This window comes from Cheilinus undulatus, linkage group 14 (assembly GCF_018320785.1).
Source record: "Cheilinus undulatus linkage group 14, ASM1832078v1, whole genome shotgun sequence".
In the NCBI taxonomy this organism is placed as follows: Eukaryota; Metazoa; Chordata; class Actinopteri; order Labriformes; family Labridae; genus Cheilinus; species Cheilinus undulatus.
Window position 1 is genome coordinate 29,324,027 of NC_054878.1, and position 15,560 is coordinate 29,339,586.

At 39.8% G+C, this 15,560-nt stretch overlaps 1 protein-coding gene across 1 annotated transcript in view; it reads right to left on the reverse strand.

Moving 5' to 3' along the window:
* syne1a (spectrin repeat containing, nuclear envelope 1a) overlaps positions 1 to 15,560 on the reverse strand; it is a 185,856-nt gene that overhangs the window by 46,350 nt on the left and 123,946 nt on the right. The window contains exons 79-90 of the mRNA XM_041806166.1: positions 14,441 to 14,721; positions 14,091 to 14,256; positions 12,695 to 12,850; positions 11,770 to 11,922; positions 10,835 to 11,017; positions 10,522 to 10,659; positions 10,041 to 10,226; positions 9,238 to 9,360; positions 8,860 to 9,042; positions 7,557 to 7,700; positions 3,501 to 3,731; positions 146 to 286 (exon numbers count right to left, since the gene is read on the reverse strand). Coding sequence (XP_041662100.1) covers positions 146 to 286; positions 3,501 to 3,731; positions 7,557 to 7,700; positions 8,860 to 9,042; positions 9,238 to 9,360; positions 10,041 to 10,226; positions 10,522 to 10,659; positions 10,835 to 11,017; positions 11,770 to 11,922; positions 12,695 to 12,850; positions 14,091 to 14,256; positions 14,441 to 14,721 — 2,085 coding nt within the window. The remainder of the gene's footprint in view (positions 1 to 145; positions 287 to 3,500; positions 3,732 to 7,556; positions 7,701 to 8,859; positions 9,043 to 9,237; positions 9,361 to 10,040; positions 10,227 to 10,521; positions 10,660 to 10,834; positions 11,018 to 11,769; positions 11,923 to 12,694; positions 12,851 to 14,090; positions 14,257 to 14,440; positions 14,722 to 15,560) is intronic.

Below are 15,560 nucleotides of genomic sequence, written 5' to 3' on the forward strand. Positions count from 1 at the left end.
CAGGTTAAGGGTGTTGTCTCATGATGTTGTTAGATTGTGAATATGAGATGTTAATGTAAGTCTGATTGTGTTAATAAGTGAGGCTGGGGGAGGCGAGGTGAAGCTGGCGAGCTTTGGGGGTAACCAGGGTGGGATTTTGCAGTACCTGGTTAAGAGGAGCGTCAGCGTTAGCCCCTGGGGAGGGGGAGCGGCAGGCAGGGGGAGAGGAAACCTCGCTGTTCGTGCCCTCCTCCCCTGACTCCTCCGTCACAGGGGAGAGGAGCGTGTGGCAGCGGCCGGCTGTCATCTGACCACGCATAAACCCCGCACATCAAACAAACACATCAGGAGAAGCAGGTGGAGGAAAAAAGGGAACAGAAAAGACCCAGATCAAAAGGATGAGGAGGAGGAGAAAGGGGAAAAAATAAAGAGAGAGAAGAGGAAGGAGCATTAAAATTAATGGGGAAGTGCAGGTTAGGCAGTAAGCACATTGCTGATTACTTGGACAGTAAGTAATCAAATAACACTGAGAGGACATCAGTTAGATCATGTTACAAACCCTGCAACCCTTTTGCCTTAGCACAGCATTAAAAAGACTCGATTCACTGTAGAATTGCTCTGTGTTCGCTAAAAGACAAACACTGGATTCCACTGGTGATGAATAAGCTGTTTTGATTTCTTTACAGAATGCATCAGGGGATAGGAATGACCATTACTAGGAAGTTAAAAGTTAGACATAGAATACACACATTAACACTGTTCACACCACACGCAGACACCCAGACAAACTGTAGCGTTGCAGTTTCGGAACCACAGCCATTTCCTTTTCATCAGAGACGCTTTTTCCTCACAAGTGGCATCCAGATATCCATTGCAGATAAAGGGCTTTTTTTTGTTCTTAAATTGATTGTTTATGTTTCTAACTTGTTCTATTTCCCTAACACAATTAGTACTGCTGTTATATCGTTTCTTTTTTCCCATTTTAAATCAACTTCAGTGCCCACTGCTTGCACCAAAAACAAGACTGCTTCCTTGTTTTTGTAAATAAAGCCTGACTCTAATTAAAAGAAAGAAGAATTTGTCCAGAGAAAACCACAGTAATATCAAGGTCTAATCTCAGATAAAGCATAGCTAAAGCATGACACAGTTTGAAAAGCCTGAGTTAGTGAACACAGCAGTGGCAGCAGCTGTCCTAGAAGTAGCACAGTTGTCTGTGTGCCTGCATGCTTCAGTGAAGAGGCAGAGCTGAAATGTGAGCCAAACCCAACTGGGGCTGCTTTTTGGCAGATAATGGAGAACTTGACTGACTGACTGAGGACCTTTTTATACGTGAAGGACTTTTCCCGGGCTTTATGATGCAATGCAACGCAACTGAAAGCATCAGCATACGGACATATGTGAGAAAATCAAGTTTCTAGTTAGCAAGATTAGTTAGCGCTGTCATAATACTGTGCTAACAATGACATGGAGCTAAATATACTTAACAGAAACAATACAAGTAGCACTCCTAGCTGCTAGCCTTTCATGCTCTGATCACACACAAGCACACAGTAATATCCTGTTTCCTGTCCTGCTAAAACCATACACACCACAAAAAGCAGTGACACAACAAGGAAATCTGAATAAGAACCAAAGTAACAGAGGAAGAAATGGAGCCTAGGCGGTTTCTCTAATGCAAAAAAAGACCAGGCTGTGGCTGACACACTGTAGTAGCAGGCAGACAGATTCAGGCTAATATGAAGCACAGTGAAGTGACACAGCACAGTGTGAGAGCAGAAATACACAAGAGGAGACAGCCGGAATAGTAACATTGGAGGTGTGAGGAAAGAGAGATATTTTTGTTCTAGACAAAAAAGGGACACGGAAAGAAAAAGCAGCAGAGCAGCAGAATAATAATATAGTCGTAAGTCTAATATAAACTTGAGTTCTACCTGTTCTTATCGACTGACTGGATGTACATGAGGCCCTGAAGCCAAATTAAGGACAAGAATAAGCCCAGTGGCTCATGTTCTGTAGACTTGAATTTGGATAGTGCTGCAGGGTTGTGCAATAATTTGCAATTTCATTGTTGTGGGGATATGAACAGTCAAAATAAGCACATCCCAGAAGTCCAAATTGATCGCAACAAATAAGAACAACTATTTCACACAAACCAGCAATGTTTTGTCACTCAGTATGACTTATTAAATGAAGTATAATTGCAATGCTATCACACCATTTTCATGCAACTCAGATGAAGCTAAATCTAGTTACTCAGTTGTTACTAAAACACTTACATTAAGAGTAGACGGTCTTGAAATCTGTGAGTTATAGCTGATATGTACTCTACTTATTAATTGCATTTTGTTTTGTTATGACAACACTGTCCAATTTTATTGCACATAGCAAATTTTTCTTATCTAGTCCAAGCCTACTACCGTTATAACTGAAGTTAAGCCTATAACCATCGTTTTCAAAACCAGACATCCTTAAATTTGGGGTATTTTGTAATTGTTGTCAAAGCTCCTGTGAGGAACTTTAAGTTTGCACTGATTCTGGCAACCCCTGTCAAGCAGAAACATCTAATCTCGGCTGATGCACATGTTAGAGTACTGTTTAGCGTTCGTTAGTTCATGCAGACAGCTAGCTGATCCTAATGATCTCCTCCCAGCTCCTAGAGCCAATCACACCTTTCTCTGAACACAGTAGTGTATATAAATATGACATACTTCTCACTAGTTCCTGCTTGCATTAATGTTGATTCACTATGGTGCTGCTGCTGTTGCTGGCAAAGCTTAACCTCCTCCACCCCAGCCTCCTCCATTAAAGCATGAAGCTTGAACCCTCATATTCAGCTTCATGCTACTATGCATTAATTGCCTTTGAACTATTTCTGTTGTATTAAATACTCCTTGTCATAAATGTATCTATCCATATGGGGTTTCTAGTTATGCACTCTCTGGAAAGTCCAAGCATGCTGCTTGACTAACCCAGGGAGCATCTTCTGAGCCGGGCCTCCTCCACCAAGTAAAACTGTATATACATTTTTGCAATAAAATGGTAAAATGTATGATGAGAATGTTCTTGACTGAACTTCTATTAATTTCTTTTAATAGACAGAGGTGTCTCTCTTTGAGATTCTTGGCCATGAAAAAGGAAAAAAGTCTGTTTCTACAGTTGTTTACTTTAACTGACACCTACCCCACAGCAGCAGTTACAGGCACTGGTATAAGTATATAATAAATCTTTCTGCTTTGATTGTCTTATTTGCTTTTGTTGGTCAGGTAGAAACGTCTGGTTCATTTTCAGTTCATTTCAAAAACAGCAAATATTTTCTCACAGGCACTTTAAGCTACATACTCTCTCATAGCACCTCAAAGGGACCCTTGAAATTGCCTTCATTCTTTGAAAGCCAGTGGTCTGATTAGAAAGAGAAAACAGATACAGGCTGCATACATGCTAAACAGGCTAGAGAGACATACAGCCATGCAGAATATACATGTGTGAGTTGTTTTGTGGCTAAAAATGGCTTTGTCACTCACCATGACAACAGAGGGGTGGGCTGGAAGCTGCTTGTCGGAGGCGGTGTCATTGGTGGCCACGGCGCTGGGCAGCTCCTCATCACTCAGCTCGTCCATGCCGTCTGAGAGACCCTCCACCTCGCTGACTGTCAGCAGCATGGTGGCGTGTTTGGCCTTCACAGTCAGCATCTTACATTTGGAGTGCAGTGAGGCGATCTGCTCCTGGTAGCCGCGGATCTTCTGGGCCAGCTCCTGTCAAAACATTCCCCCGAGAAACACACAAAACCCCACCACCCCAGGGTCAGGAGAGTGTGGTTTAGTCCACAATGGAAGATCAATAGTTCCTGGTAAAAAAGGATCCTGGGAGGAAAAAAGAGAAAAGAAACGAAGGGGATGGCTGTGTGTGCTCAGCGTTGAATGTGGTACCGGTGTGAGAGGAGCAAGTAGAGTGGACGCATTCTCTTCTCTCGCCGGTCTCTCTTTTTTGGCGTCAGAATGTGTAAGCGTAGAAAGAGAAAAGCAGTGCCTCACTCTCTCTCTTTTTTTTCTCTCTCTTCTGTATCTCTGAGCCAATCAGAGCAGCACAGAGGCGGGTGACTAAGAGCGACAGTGAAGCCAACACAGGATGTTTGGTTGAGACAAGAGACTCTCGCAGAAATAGTTCAAAATCCCTCAGACACTCCCTCTCGTACACATACACAATTGGCAAGAAAAAAACAGGAAGTGATCTCACTGCCTGCCTGCACCCCTTGTCCTCTCTTCTCCTGCCTGACGCTTCCCTCCTCCACCAATCCTTGGGGCAGATTCTTTCCAACAAAAGAGACTCGTAAGGAGAGAGGGAGTGTTTAGTGAGGAAGAATGACATAGACGGTGTCAAATTACAGCGCTGGTATGAGCCAGCATGCTCCTCCTCCTTCTGTTTCTACTCCCTGTGTCCCGCAGATGGTCAATGCACTGATAATCAGGTCATGTGACTAACCCGGCCAGTAGTATTGCAGCAGCTTAGTGATCAAACTCAGACATAAACACAGCACCATGCCAAGCAGTGTGGGAGAGATTGCAGTAACAAGACACGATCTGAAAACAGCTGAGTTCTTATATTCCCTCAGATAAAATCTGCCTCAGCCACACAGAAAAGTTAAAAATGCAATAAAAATGTGTTGTTCTGCAGAGATTTGATCTGCCTCTCTGCAGGTCTCTGCCCTCATAAGTTTGCCAACCCCCTCCCAGCCTCTATGTCTTTCTCTCTGCATGGGAGATCAAACGCACTTACTCAGCAAAGTACAACCGCAGCGGAAGGCACAGGGCTTAAAAATGCAGGTAAAAAGCTACTTACCATCTAGACTGCATATAACAAAGGTCGAAGTAGAATATATTTGTGAGTACCATGAGATAAAGGAGGAATTTTTGTGAGATAGACAAGCAGAGACATAACATGGCATTCTCCTGCAGTGAAGTATGTGGTGGCACTGATCCGAAAACATCATTGTTATGGTTTTTAACAATCTGAAGTCAGAAGTTGCAATAAGTTCTCAACACTCAAAGGTAAATAGTATATTTCAAGCTGATTCAACCTCTCTATGTGTGCTGTTTTGCATTTCCACAAACTACAGGAAATAAAAACAGACTAAAATGCCTCCTGTATGTCTTGTTTTGGGTACGCTGATGTTGACAGAGATGACCTAGTTTAAAAAGGCCATCTTTTTACATGAATATATGAATAAGTCAATGTATGTTCCCTTTAGGGTGAGTGACTACAAAAAGCCACTGTCAAGAGTCTGTTAAAGATTTACATCTACAGAGAATGTTTAGCCTTTAGGTTCCTGTTTATCTTATGCTACAACAAATATTGCTTTATTAGGACATGCTTTAGAAAGAGTGAATAAATATGAATCTTATAATGGTTTATATGGCCAAATTGTACTGAGGCCCTTAGGGCACATACATTATTAGGTTTTATATCACTTTTCTGTACTGTGAAAATGAATTATTTTCAACATTTGCTTCATATTTGAATTTATTTATCTACTTTTAGCTGGATTGTTTTTCCCCTGACAACAAGGCAATAGCACAAAATATTTATAGAATTTTTAAAATGCATACTTTATCACAGGAAAATGGAGCAAATGTGTTTGTTTTGCCATGTCTCTTTGTTTAGTCATATGTTTTGTTCCATCTAAGGCCCAAACAGGATCATTATTCACTGACATTTTAGACATTTGGATCGCAATTAGTCAGTATAGAAACTGTGGTAAGTTTAAACTTGAAGGATAATTTAGACCAGTGGTTCTCAGCTGGTTTAGCCTAAGGAACCACCACCTTCTAGTTCATCCAAAATTGTTACCCAAATGTCAATATTCAACCAATCAAATTTATTTAATAAAAAATGATGCTGTTTGAGCCTTAGATGGAAGAAACTGTGACTTGTCCCCATGAGCACAGGTGGACTGGGGTTCAAGTGCAGGCTGTGGCTCCTCTCCTGCATGACTCTACCCAACTCTCTAATTCCTGTCTCCAATTCTATCTATGTCTATCAATAAAAGCATGAAAAGCCAAAAAAGAAATCTTACAAAAAAGAAATTTCAAAAGCCCAGGGAGGACATGTCTATTATCCAACTCCATTTTTAAGTAGTAACAGATACATTTTGGTTGTTCCAGAAATCTTGACAAGTTTTATGGCTGTTATCTTAGGAAAACTAGCTTTGCTATCCCAAGAAAATAAAAACTTCAAATAAAGAAGTCACAATAGAGAAAACTACTAAAATTTACATGTTAACATAGGACAACTTGAGTTAAATAGCATGTATAGATGTATGCCCAGTAAGGGCTTCTGTACACCATAGACTTTTGCCACATTTTTTGTCAACAGCGCACATTTGCTACCCACTGAATACAGCTTTGCAAACCACTTTTGGGTCCCAACCCCCAAGTTGAGAACTAAATGTTCTAAATGTTCTTAAATTGCACTTCCAATATTTGTATCTGGCTACAAAAAAAAAAAACCTGCATGTTTTCAGGACTAAAGGCTCATGAAAGCTTAAAGCAAAAACAAACAAACAAACAAAAAAAAAAAAACACCAATGATAAGTCATACGGTTATAAAATTAACTTATACAAATATTGATGCCTCTTTGTGTTCTACAACCTGACCCATAAGTTAAGTACCACTGTCTTAGACAGAACTATTTCTCAAGAACTTATTAAATTCAATCAAATGTCCAAATTAAGTGATAAATTCTTGCTTAACAACGTGTTGACTGCATGTTGGTCAGTCTTGTCGACATTAACCTCTCTGGAGTATTTCAACCCTCTGTACTGTTCTGATATGGCTCAGAGAAATCAAAGACATTTCTGTGGATGTCTGTTAAAAAACTTATAGTATAGTTATATACCTCTCATTAATGTGGATCAAGGTTAAAATATTTGTTTATTTGTAAAAAATATGCTTTAAGACAGTAAATCATTTGTCATTTGCCCACATTGTACAGGGGGAGAATTTTCTTATTAATAAGTCATCCGTTTTGGTTTTCAGAAGGATACAAGTTATAGAAAATTAGGGGCATGGCTGGTATGACCACAATGCAGCATGCTGTAGCTGTTTGTAGGAGGCTTAAGACCCACCTCAGCTTTACCTCTTTGTCTGTTGCTAGGCCGATCTGAGACAGCTTTTTCAATATGGCAACCACCTCGGATTGGCTTAAAAATCCCCCCTCACTAACCAAATGGCTGACGTCACTCAGACATTGTCCAATACTTTCTACTGTCTGAGGCATTAAGCCCTGACCTGACCCTAAACCCTTCCTACAACCTTGTGCTGAACTTTAATGACCCCAGCCTTATGGCCAAACGTCGGTGCCAGAATTCACTAATGCTGGTCATGGATGAATGAGAGAAAATCCCTGTGGCCGGGTTCTTTAATCTCATTGAAAAATCCTTTCACAACAGTGATGACTGTTGAAACGGTAAGTGACAAACCCTGAGCTTTTAAAATATGCTTTAAGTCACATGTGGCTGTGATGGTCACATGTCACATTTATAATTTAATAACTAACTAATAAAGTGTGTGCATTGTCTCACCTCATGGTGGTGTATTTGAGCCTGAAGTTCCTGTATGTTATTGGTGGAGACAGGTCGATCCTGAATGATGCGATGCGCCTCTTCTATTAATCTCTGAAGGTTCTTCACTTCCTGTTCATACTGCTCATACTGCACCACGGCCTCCTGGGAAAAGAAACACAGCAACGTAGGTTAAAAAAGATCATCAAGAGCAGGAATATTCACAAATTTCATTCAATATGGGACCCAATTCTAACATATGTAGGGGGACTAGATGTCTTGCCTGATAGTGTTTAGTTGGCTTCTCCTATTAGGTTATCTGCCCTCCACTGATTCCAGTCTATCACTGCAACTCATCTTTATCTACATTTTTCCTTTACTTTCATTTCAGTACCATTTCTAAAAATTCAGTGTACTATTAACAGGAACAACAGGAATAGTGCCACAATTTTGAGTATTTACCTCCTCCAACCCTACAGAACAGCTGAACTCTTCAGACTCACATCCTATCTTTGAGCATGTGTGTGCATAACATTTTCACAAACATTATGGTACATCATCTATAGTGCATTAATCTTAAATAAGCAAAACTTTGCTTATACTAATTATCCTATGGTGTAATATGTTAACCTGGATGTATAATGTTGTCTAACTTAATGGTGCAATACTGTTCCTTATACTTGGAGTACCCTGTGCAATAATAATGGCAACATTTCACATGCAAAATGTCTTGACAGCTATAAAAACTTTTCTCTTTATCCTTGCTTTTAAAGTGCATAATACTGCAGACTGATTGCTAGACTGTTTTTAAACTTTATGCTACCTCAAATCTTTAATTGAAGTTTAAACCTTTTAATACTGAGAAAAGTTGTCTGGATATGTTCATGTCCTTATTCTCCCTTGTTTTTTAAGAGAAACACAGCAACTTTCATTGTACAATGTGCAATAACAATAAAGCTTTTCACAATATTATTTTACTCAATTTTATTATTATGCCAAAAGATATTTTAAAACAAGAAAGAAAGACAGTAAAGATTTTGGAAAGAAACTTGTAATTCCTTAATAAACTACAACTAGTATCCTTGTTTCAAATTGAATTGTTTTCAGGGAAGTAAGGGATGTTTTGGATTGTGGTTAGTGTGGCAAATAAGTATAGAAAGGTTGAGTATCACCGCTTTAATACAAACATGTTTATCTATGTGCTATGATATCAACTTGATCAGTAGTCCAACACATTGTTTATCAGCTCTACTGTCAGTAATGATGTTTGGTCAATGTATAACTTTTAAAGACCAGCTTTGACATGATGTAGGGTGCCCTCTACCTGCAGAATGTTGCATTGCTGGATCGTGGTATGCTGCAGTTGGCTGGCCTCCTGCTGCAGAGTCTGAGCTGTGCGGCAGATCGGCAGGCTGGCCACTACCTCCTCTGGAAGCCGGAGGGCGCTCTGACATTGCTGTACTGCTGCCACCTGCTGCTTGAAGCCCTCCATCTCCACCAAAAGACGCTTAAAAGAAAAGAACAGATTTAGTGTGTGGAATCAAACAATACTGTTTTCAGCTTCCTCTGAATTTGCTGTGTGTTTATGGATGTCGTATTACAAATTTGAGCATGAACTCTGTGTATTCTTTCAGTCTGACTCCCGGATGCTTGCATTTTTTAAAAAAATACTTTAACTCTTTCTTCAAATGTGCATAATTACCTGTCTTTGTGTGAGCTGTTCCCTGAGGCTGAGTCTGTTGAGGTCAGGGGAGGCAAGTGTGACCTGGATCTGGTCTACAGCAGTATGAAGGTTCTTCACCTCTGCCTCCAAACGCATCATGTCCTGAAAAGTGAGAGGGAATTATTACTCAAAGGTGGTTGTATTAGCAGCTTAATCTTACAGTACTACAACAACAGTTTCTTGATAACTTTTACACACACATGCTCAATCAGAATAATTACATAAAGTGTGACTGATGATGTAAATGAATTTGGTCTGCAGCATAAAGCTTTTATTATTGCAAGGCTCAAATGAAAATGGGTCTCTCTCTTTGAACTTCAGCCCTATTAATTTGCAATCTGTTATCAACCTTTATGTTTTTAAATGAAAGGAAATTTAATCACCACCCACTGCAAACAAAGGTTGTGCTGTCAACTGAGAGAAAGTCAAAACTCACAGTAGAAAACTAAACAGATTTCCAAACACAATGTCATGGCCGACTATGAGCAACAGCCTGTCATCTGTGAACCAGCTGTAGGGCAATCAGATTAGCGTGACAGATTACTGCAGAACAAACTAAAACAGTGCATTCCATTATGATGCTGTAATAGTGGGTGAAAGACCATAAGGGGGCACTGTTGGATTATAGCTCTTGTGTATTTAACTGACTTTGCATCTCTTTTGATCCAAAATGTTTTGAATGAAAGTAAATCAGCTAAATCATTGATGTAGACATTTTCAGTTTAAATGAAGTTACTGATGTTTGATCCTTGATAGCATTCCTCAAAGTGATTCCTATTTACCTTTGCTGCATCCTGTAGACTCTGCAACCGAGACTTGGCCGTTTGCTGAAGCTCCTCAGTGCGTCTGCTGAGGTGTTTTACCTGCTGGATCCAGCCCACTGTCTGTAACACCTCCCCAAGCTGCCCCTCCCTCTCCCCCATGGCCTCCAAGTCACCATGGAGACCTCGACATTCCCGCAGCAAAGCCTGTAACCAAAGGAACATAAATTACAAGTCACAGTGAGGAGATTTTTTTTATATATTGCAATTAATACTGCACAGCACCTAGCCAGAACAATGAGCAATTTGTGATACTTCAGTAAAATCAGACAAGGGCTCTAATTAGCAGGATATTTGGTTTTTATTCAGATTTAATAGATTAAATAAAGGGAATATTTATTTTTAGAGAAAAATACATTGAAAATGAACTAGAACCCAAATTCTTACACAGTTTTAACAAATCTTGAAGCCGCTTTCTGCTGTGTATTTCTTAAAATTTCACCTGATGTGCTCGAATTTGCTCCTGGAGTTGGGATGCAGAGTCCCAGATGATACTACTGCAGACCAGAGTCTCTGCCTTCTCTGCCCAGCCCAAAATGAACACCTTCATACCCTGGTATTCTTCTGCTTGTCGCTCTGCCTGCTCACAACAAACCAAGAGCAGAAAGACAAAAGAATGAATGCAGATAACAATTAACTGAAAGCGAAGCTGAATGTGACTTTCAAAATTCTTATCATTAGACTAAAGAATTTAGACAAGGAGTTTTAAAGAGCTGGCCCTGTCTTTTACATGGTTAACTGAACAGACATCTAACCTTCTTCAGCCTGTTAGCTCTGTCCTGGACCTGCTGTGTGGTTTGGCGCTGCATCTCTGCCAGCTTTGCCACAGCATCACCCAGCTGCTTACAGAGGAGGGGGTTCTGCTCTCCAAACTCCTGCACTGCAACACCCAACTCCGCCAGAGAGCGAGCACAGCATTCGCACTCTTCACAAAGAACCTAAGAGAGAGGAGAAGAGAGGTTTAGAAAGTATGAAGAGGTTAAAAGGGAGGAAAAGAACAATTGCAGAATAAGGGGGCTTTAATGTGGGCTCACACCCTTTTAAATAGAATAAATACAACAGAACAGGACACACAGTAATTTCTGCCTTTTGCAAGCAAAAGGCAGAAATTTGGACTTCTTTGCAAATATATGCCATTAAAAAAGTAGCACATTTACACAAGGCAACACATTCTAAACTACTAAACTTACTTAAAAATCCCAACATACTACTAATAAAACAAATAAAAACAGTCACATTAAGGAAAGACGTTAATCACTGCTATCGATAAAATCTGCTTCTTAAACTCTATAATCACCATGGTGCTTTACTTCTGTTCAATTTTTACAATAAAATGAAACCTTAAATGGGACAACTTGTGGCTGCATGTGAACAAAGTGATATATTAGTGCACCTTGAAAGGGCTACAAGGAGAATTTTAGCATGACTCCAGGCTTTTTAAGTCTACAGACGACCAGAGGAGCAAGGGAAGGAAAGAGACAGTTAGGGCAAGAGGAAGGAGAGCAGGAGGGAAGGGGCTTGGACTCCCAACTGGAACCCTTTCTTTCAGAAATGGGTCACCATTGAGGCTGAATTCAGTTCATGCCATTCCAACTCTCACACACTCATTAACCTCAACATCTGCAAAATGAATAGCCGATTTAGCAGGGGTTAATTGCTTGCTAATTAGTCAATCTGTCTGGCTGATTACTTTGGTCTCCTCTTTGGCCTCCTCCAGGTCCCCACTCTTGTCTTCCAGTTTCAGAGCGATGGTCTTCAGCTTCGCCTTGATGTCCTGGAGTCTTGAGCTGAAGTCTTCTTTCACATCCCTGGTCTGCTGCACCTCCCTTTCCCTTGCCTGGACCTAAAGCGATGAAGGAGCGGAAAGAAATATTAAACTGTACAGTTAAAGTATGAAACCTATCTAAATGCCAAATGGTTAAAGATATTCAGAATATTTTCTCTGGGAACATACATTACAGCGATATCAGAAAGGATCAGTATTTCCTAAAAAATTAGTCGACTCATTTATATAGTTTATTCTGTATACAGTACATAATCTGAGAACAAAGCTTGGATCTTTGAAGGTGTCATCACTGCTCAAATTTGTTGTTCAGCACAAAAATAAGCATGCAGTTGAATTTTATGCCTACATAAGTTCTAACAGGACATGCATCGATCATTTTATCTCCTTTCAGTTACTCTAATGACAAGTAGTTTTCAGTTTTCTCAAGATTTCAAAGTACTTACTTTGGGATAAAAACACTTGTTTTCATGTGATAACTTTTAATTGAAGTTGATTTCTTGAGATCAGTGTTGTTGTCCCTAGAAAACTAGTACAATAAGCCAAGATCTTGAGAGAAAAAATGTACTTGCTATCACAGAAAAACACAGTAAAATAAATTGCAAGGATATGGCTTACTTAGGCTTTCTGCACATACCACAATATTTATCTATTTATCAATTAATCTATTTAACCAGGTAGTCCCTTGAGATAAAGATCTCTTTTTCAAGGGAGACCTGGCCAAGACAGTACACCAGTAACAAAATAAATTCATTAGAGTAGATAAATACTGGATTAGAAACCTACTTAACATTCTTTAGCTCCAACACACAGCTGTTTCTAAAAAACTCACCTGGTCCTCAGCCGATCCCAGAGCCAGAGCCACCTCTGCCAGCTGCATGCTGAGCTCAGACGGCAGACCAGCCTGCAGGTCCTGGTACTTGGATTGTTGCAGCTCTGTCATACGCTCCACACTTTGGCGCCTGCTAATGACCTCACCATGTGCCGTCTAAACACCAAAAAAAAAAAAATCACATGAAAAGCTGCAAGTCACAGTTTCTTTTAATTATAACGATTGATTGTATGAAAAGATGGACGAAAGTCCTTTAGCCCCTCAGAACCTTATTCATTGATCCGGTGGATAACCCATGACACAGGTTTCACTCCTAATAGGCTTGACGTAAACTTCAAAAAATGGCAATAGCTAGGTTAGGTAAGACCTATCTGGACTCATGTGGGAAATCCAGCCTTAAAAGTTTTCAGAACTTAAAGGAACGGTATGGATTAGCCAACATGGATTTATTTTGATATCGGCAGCTTAGAAATTATATTGGTAAGAAAGTTTGGAAACATTGAGATCTGGTTACAGCATATTAAGAGTTTATTTCAGCATACAGATCAGAGTCAGGTCATAAAGGGATCTCCCAACTGTACAAAAGTCTTCAAGAACTAGGTGGGGAGAGTACATCATATATAAAAAATTGGGAAATGGAGGGTAACTTTGTCATGTCAATAGAGGAGTGGGAGAAGCATATATAGGCTGTGAGACGATGAGAGCAAACCACTATTGCATATTTTGGGATTGTTCAGAGATTAAAATTACTGGAGGTCAATCAGAGACAGCATGGAAAAAGTTTTGAATATTAGGATTGAATTTTGTTTAAGAATGATGTATTTGGGACAGATTTGAACTTAAATCCAGGGTTTTTCTGAAAGATTCATGTATAGATTCATGTTGGTTGCCAGTTAGAAAGCTGAAATGAAAAAATGGCTATGTCAGAGACCACCTTCATCAACAGACTGGGTTAACATAATGCATGACATCTTTGTAATTGGGCATTCTTTACCAGATTAGCAGAGTAAAGAAGGGACATATTAAACATTAAAACAAGAGTCAATGACTTTTCTAAAAACCCAACTTTCCTCAAACTGAATCTATTTTGCTGTGGACAGTACTGACTTGAGGAGTCTTTGATGTTTAATCAGTAAATTACAAGTTTGCTTTGGTAAACTTAAGGGGTGTGGCATCATCTTTGTGGCTTCACCATCTAGCTCCCTTCTGCAGTTGTCTTTGCTTCAAATTATGCCACCAGTACTAAATTACAGTACAAGGAGATAGAGACACAATATCCATATATACATACAGTCAATGGTTATTACATGATAGTACATTTATGTTCAAAGAAGCCAGAAAATAATCCTTCACACCTTTTTCATGAAGGTTTATGTCTGCACATAAAAACATCTACCTCTAGCTCTTGCAGCAGTGAGTCCAGGTCTGCAGTGGGACTCAGCAGTAAGCCACGAGTATCTTGGATCCATCCTTTTACCAAGCCCAGCTCCTTCTCCACCTCCTCTCTTTCCCTCAGCTCCTGGTGAACCTGAGCCCTGCTGGCTCGTACTCGCTGCAGGAGGCTGGAAAAAACAGATAGTAAATAAATCATACAAAATGTTTGCTTTATTACAAAAAAGGATACTACTTTCATTTTAAAAATGATCAATATCTTGCATAAAAATAAAAATTAAAGACAGTAAACTTTGTTGTTGTTTTCTCTGAAAACTAAACCACTTTTAACTTGGATCATACTTGGACACTTACATATCATATTGCTCCTGCATGCCTCTTATCTCTTTTAAACAAGGTGTCTCCTCATGCCCATTTTCAGTCTTTTTCTCCTTTTCCTCCCCCTCCTCTCCCCTGAGGCTGCGAGTGTGCTGACCCAGCAGAGCAAGGATGGATTGCTCCCTCTCCACCTCCTGCATGAAGGAGTCGTGGTACTCCTGGAGGCTCTGAAGCGCCGCCCTGGTGGCTGCTTTCTCAACCGTGCTGTCAGGGACGCGACTGTGGAGGTCCTGGGAAACAGAGCGCACCTTCTCCATCTGGGGGAAATTAATGAACAAGTATCCATGTTCAGGTGATGCAGGACACTTTACTCTGCTCAACAGTGCTTAGTACACTGGTATGACACGGTTTTCACTAAACAACAGTTATAGGCAGAAATGTGCATAAAAAGTAGCAAGAAACCAAGACAGGTGTGAAGATGAAAATGACAAGTAATCATATTCAGCACACTGAATAGAGCTTTGAAATACACATAAACATAGTGAGACACACTAGGCTTAGAAATGACTTTTTCTTTTGTTAACAAAAAATATCAGAAGGCAAAAAGCTGATAAGTGAATGCTATTATGACAGTCAAAGAACACTCCCTTTTAAGCTTATTAGTGGGCATTTCACAAAAATGGAGGCAGGACATAAATACCTGCAAAAGAAATCTTCACGTTACATGCAAATGCTTTAACTCACTCAAATCCTTAAGCTGAAGTATTAAAGGTTTTGTGTCAATAAATGAGTCAATTCAATCAAATTGTGGTTCTCTTGTGCAAATTTTAAAGGTGGGCAAGATTTTCCTAGATTTTTCCCCCAAGAATGTGCATTGGAAGTGTGTTCTTGTCCCCCGATCTAAGAATTTTATTTGATTAAGAAAATAATACAACATAAACAAGTTCTTATTCTTAAACAAGAGATCTGAGATAGATTTCATAAGATCAACAATAAGCTTTAGTATGAAATTAATGTTAGAAGCTTTCCAACTCTGTAACTACTGATTTTCTTTTCTTTTACTTTAACAGTCTTGCTGCAAGTTTAAATGGTTTTACAGCTTTCAGCACTGCAAATACACTACCTAAGCAGCTCAAATTCCCTCAGAAATATATGA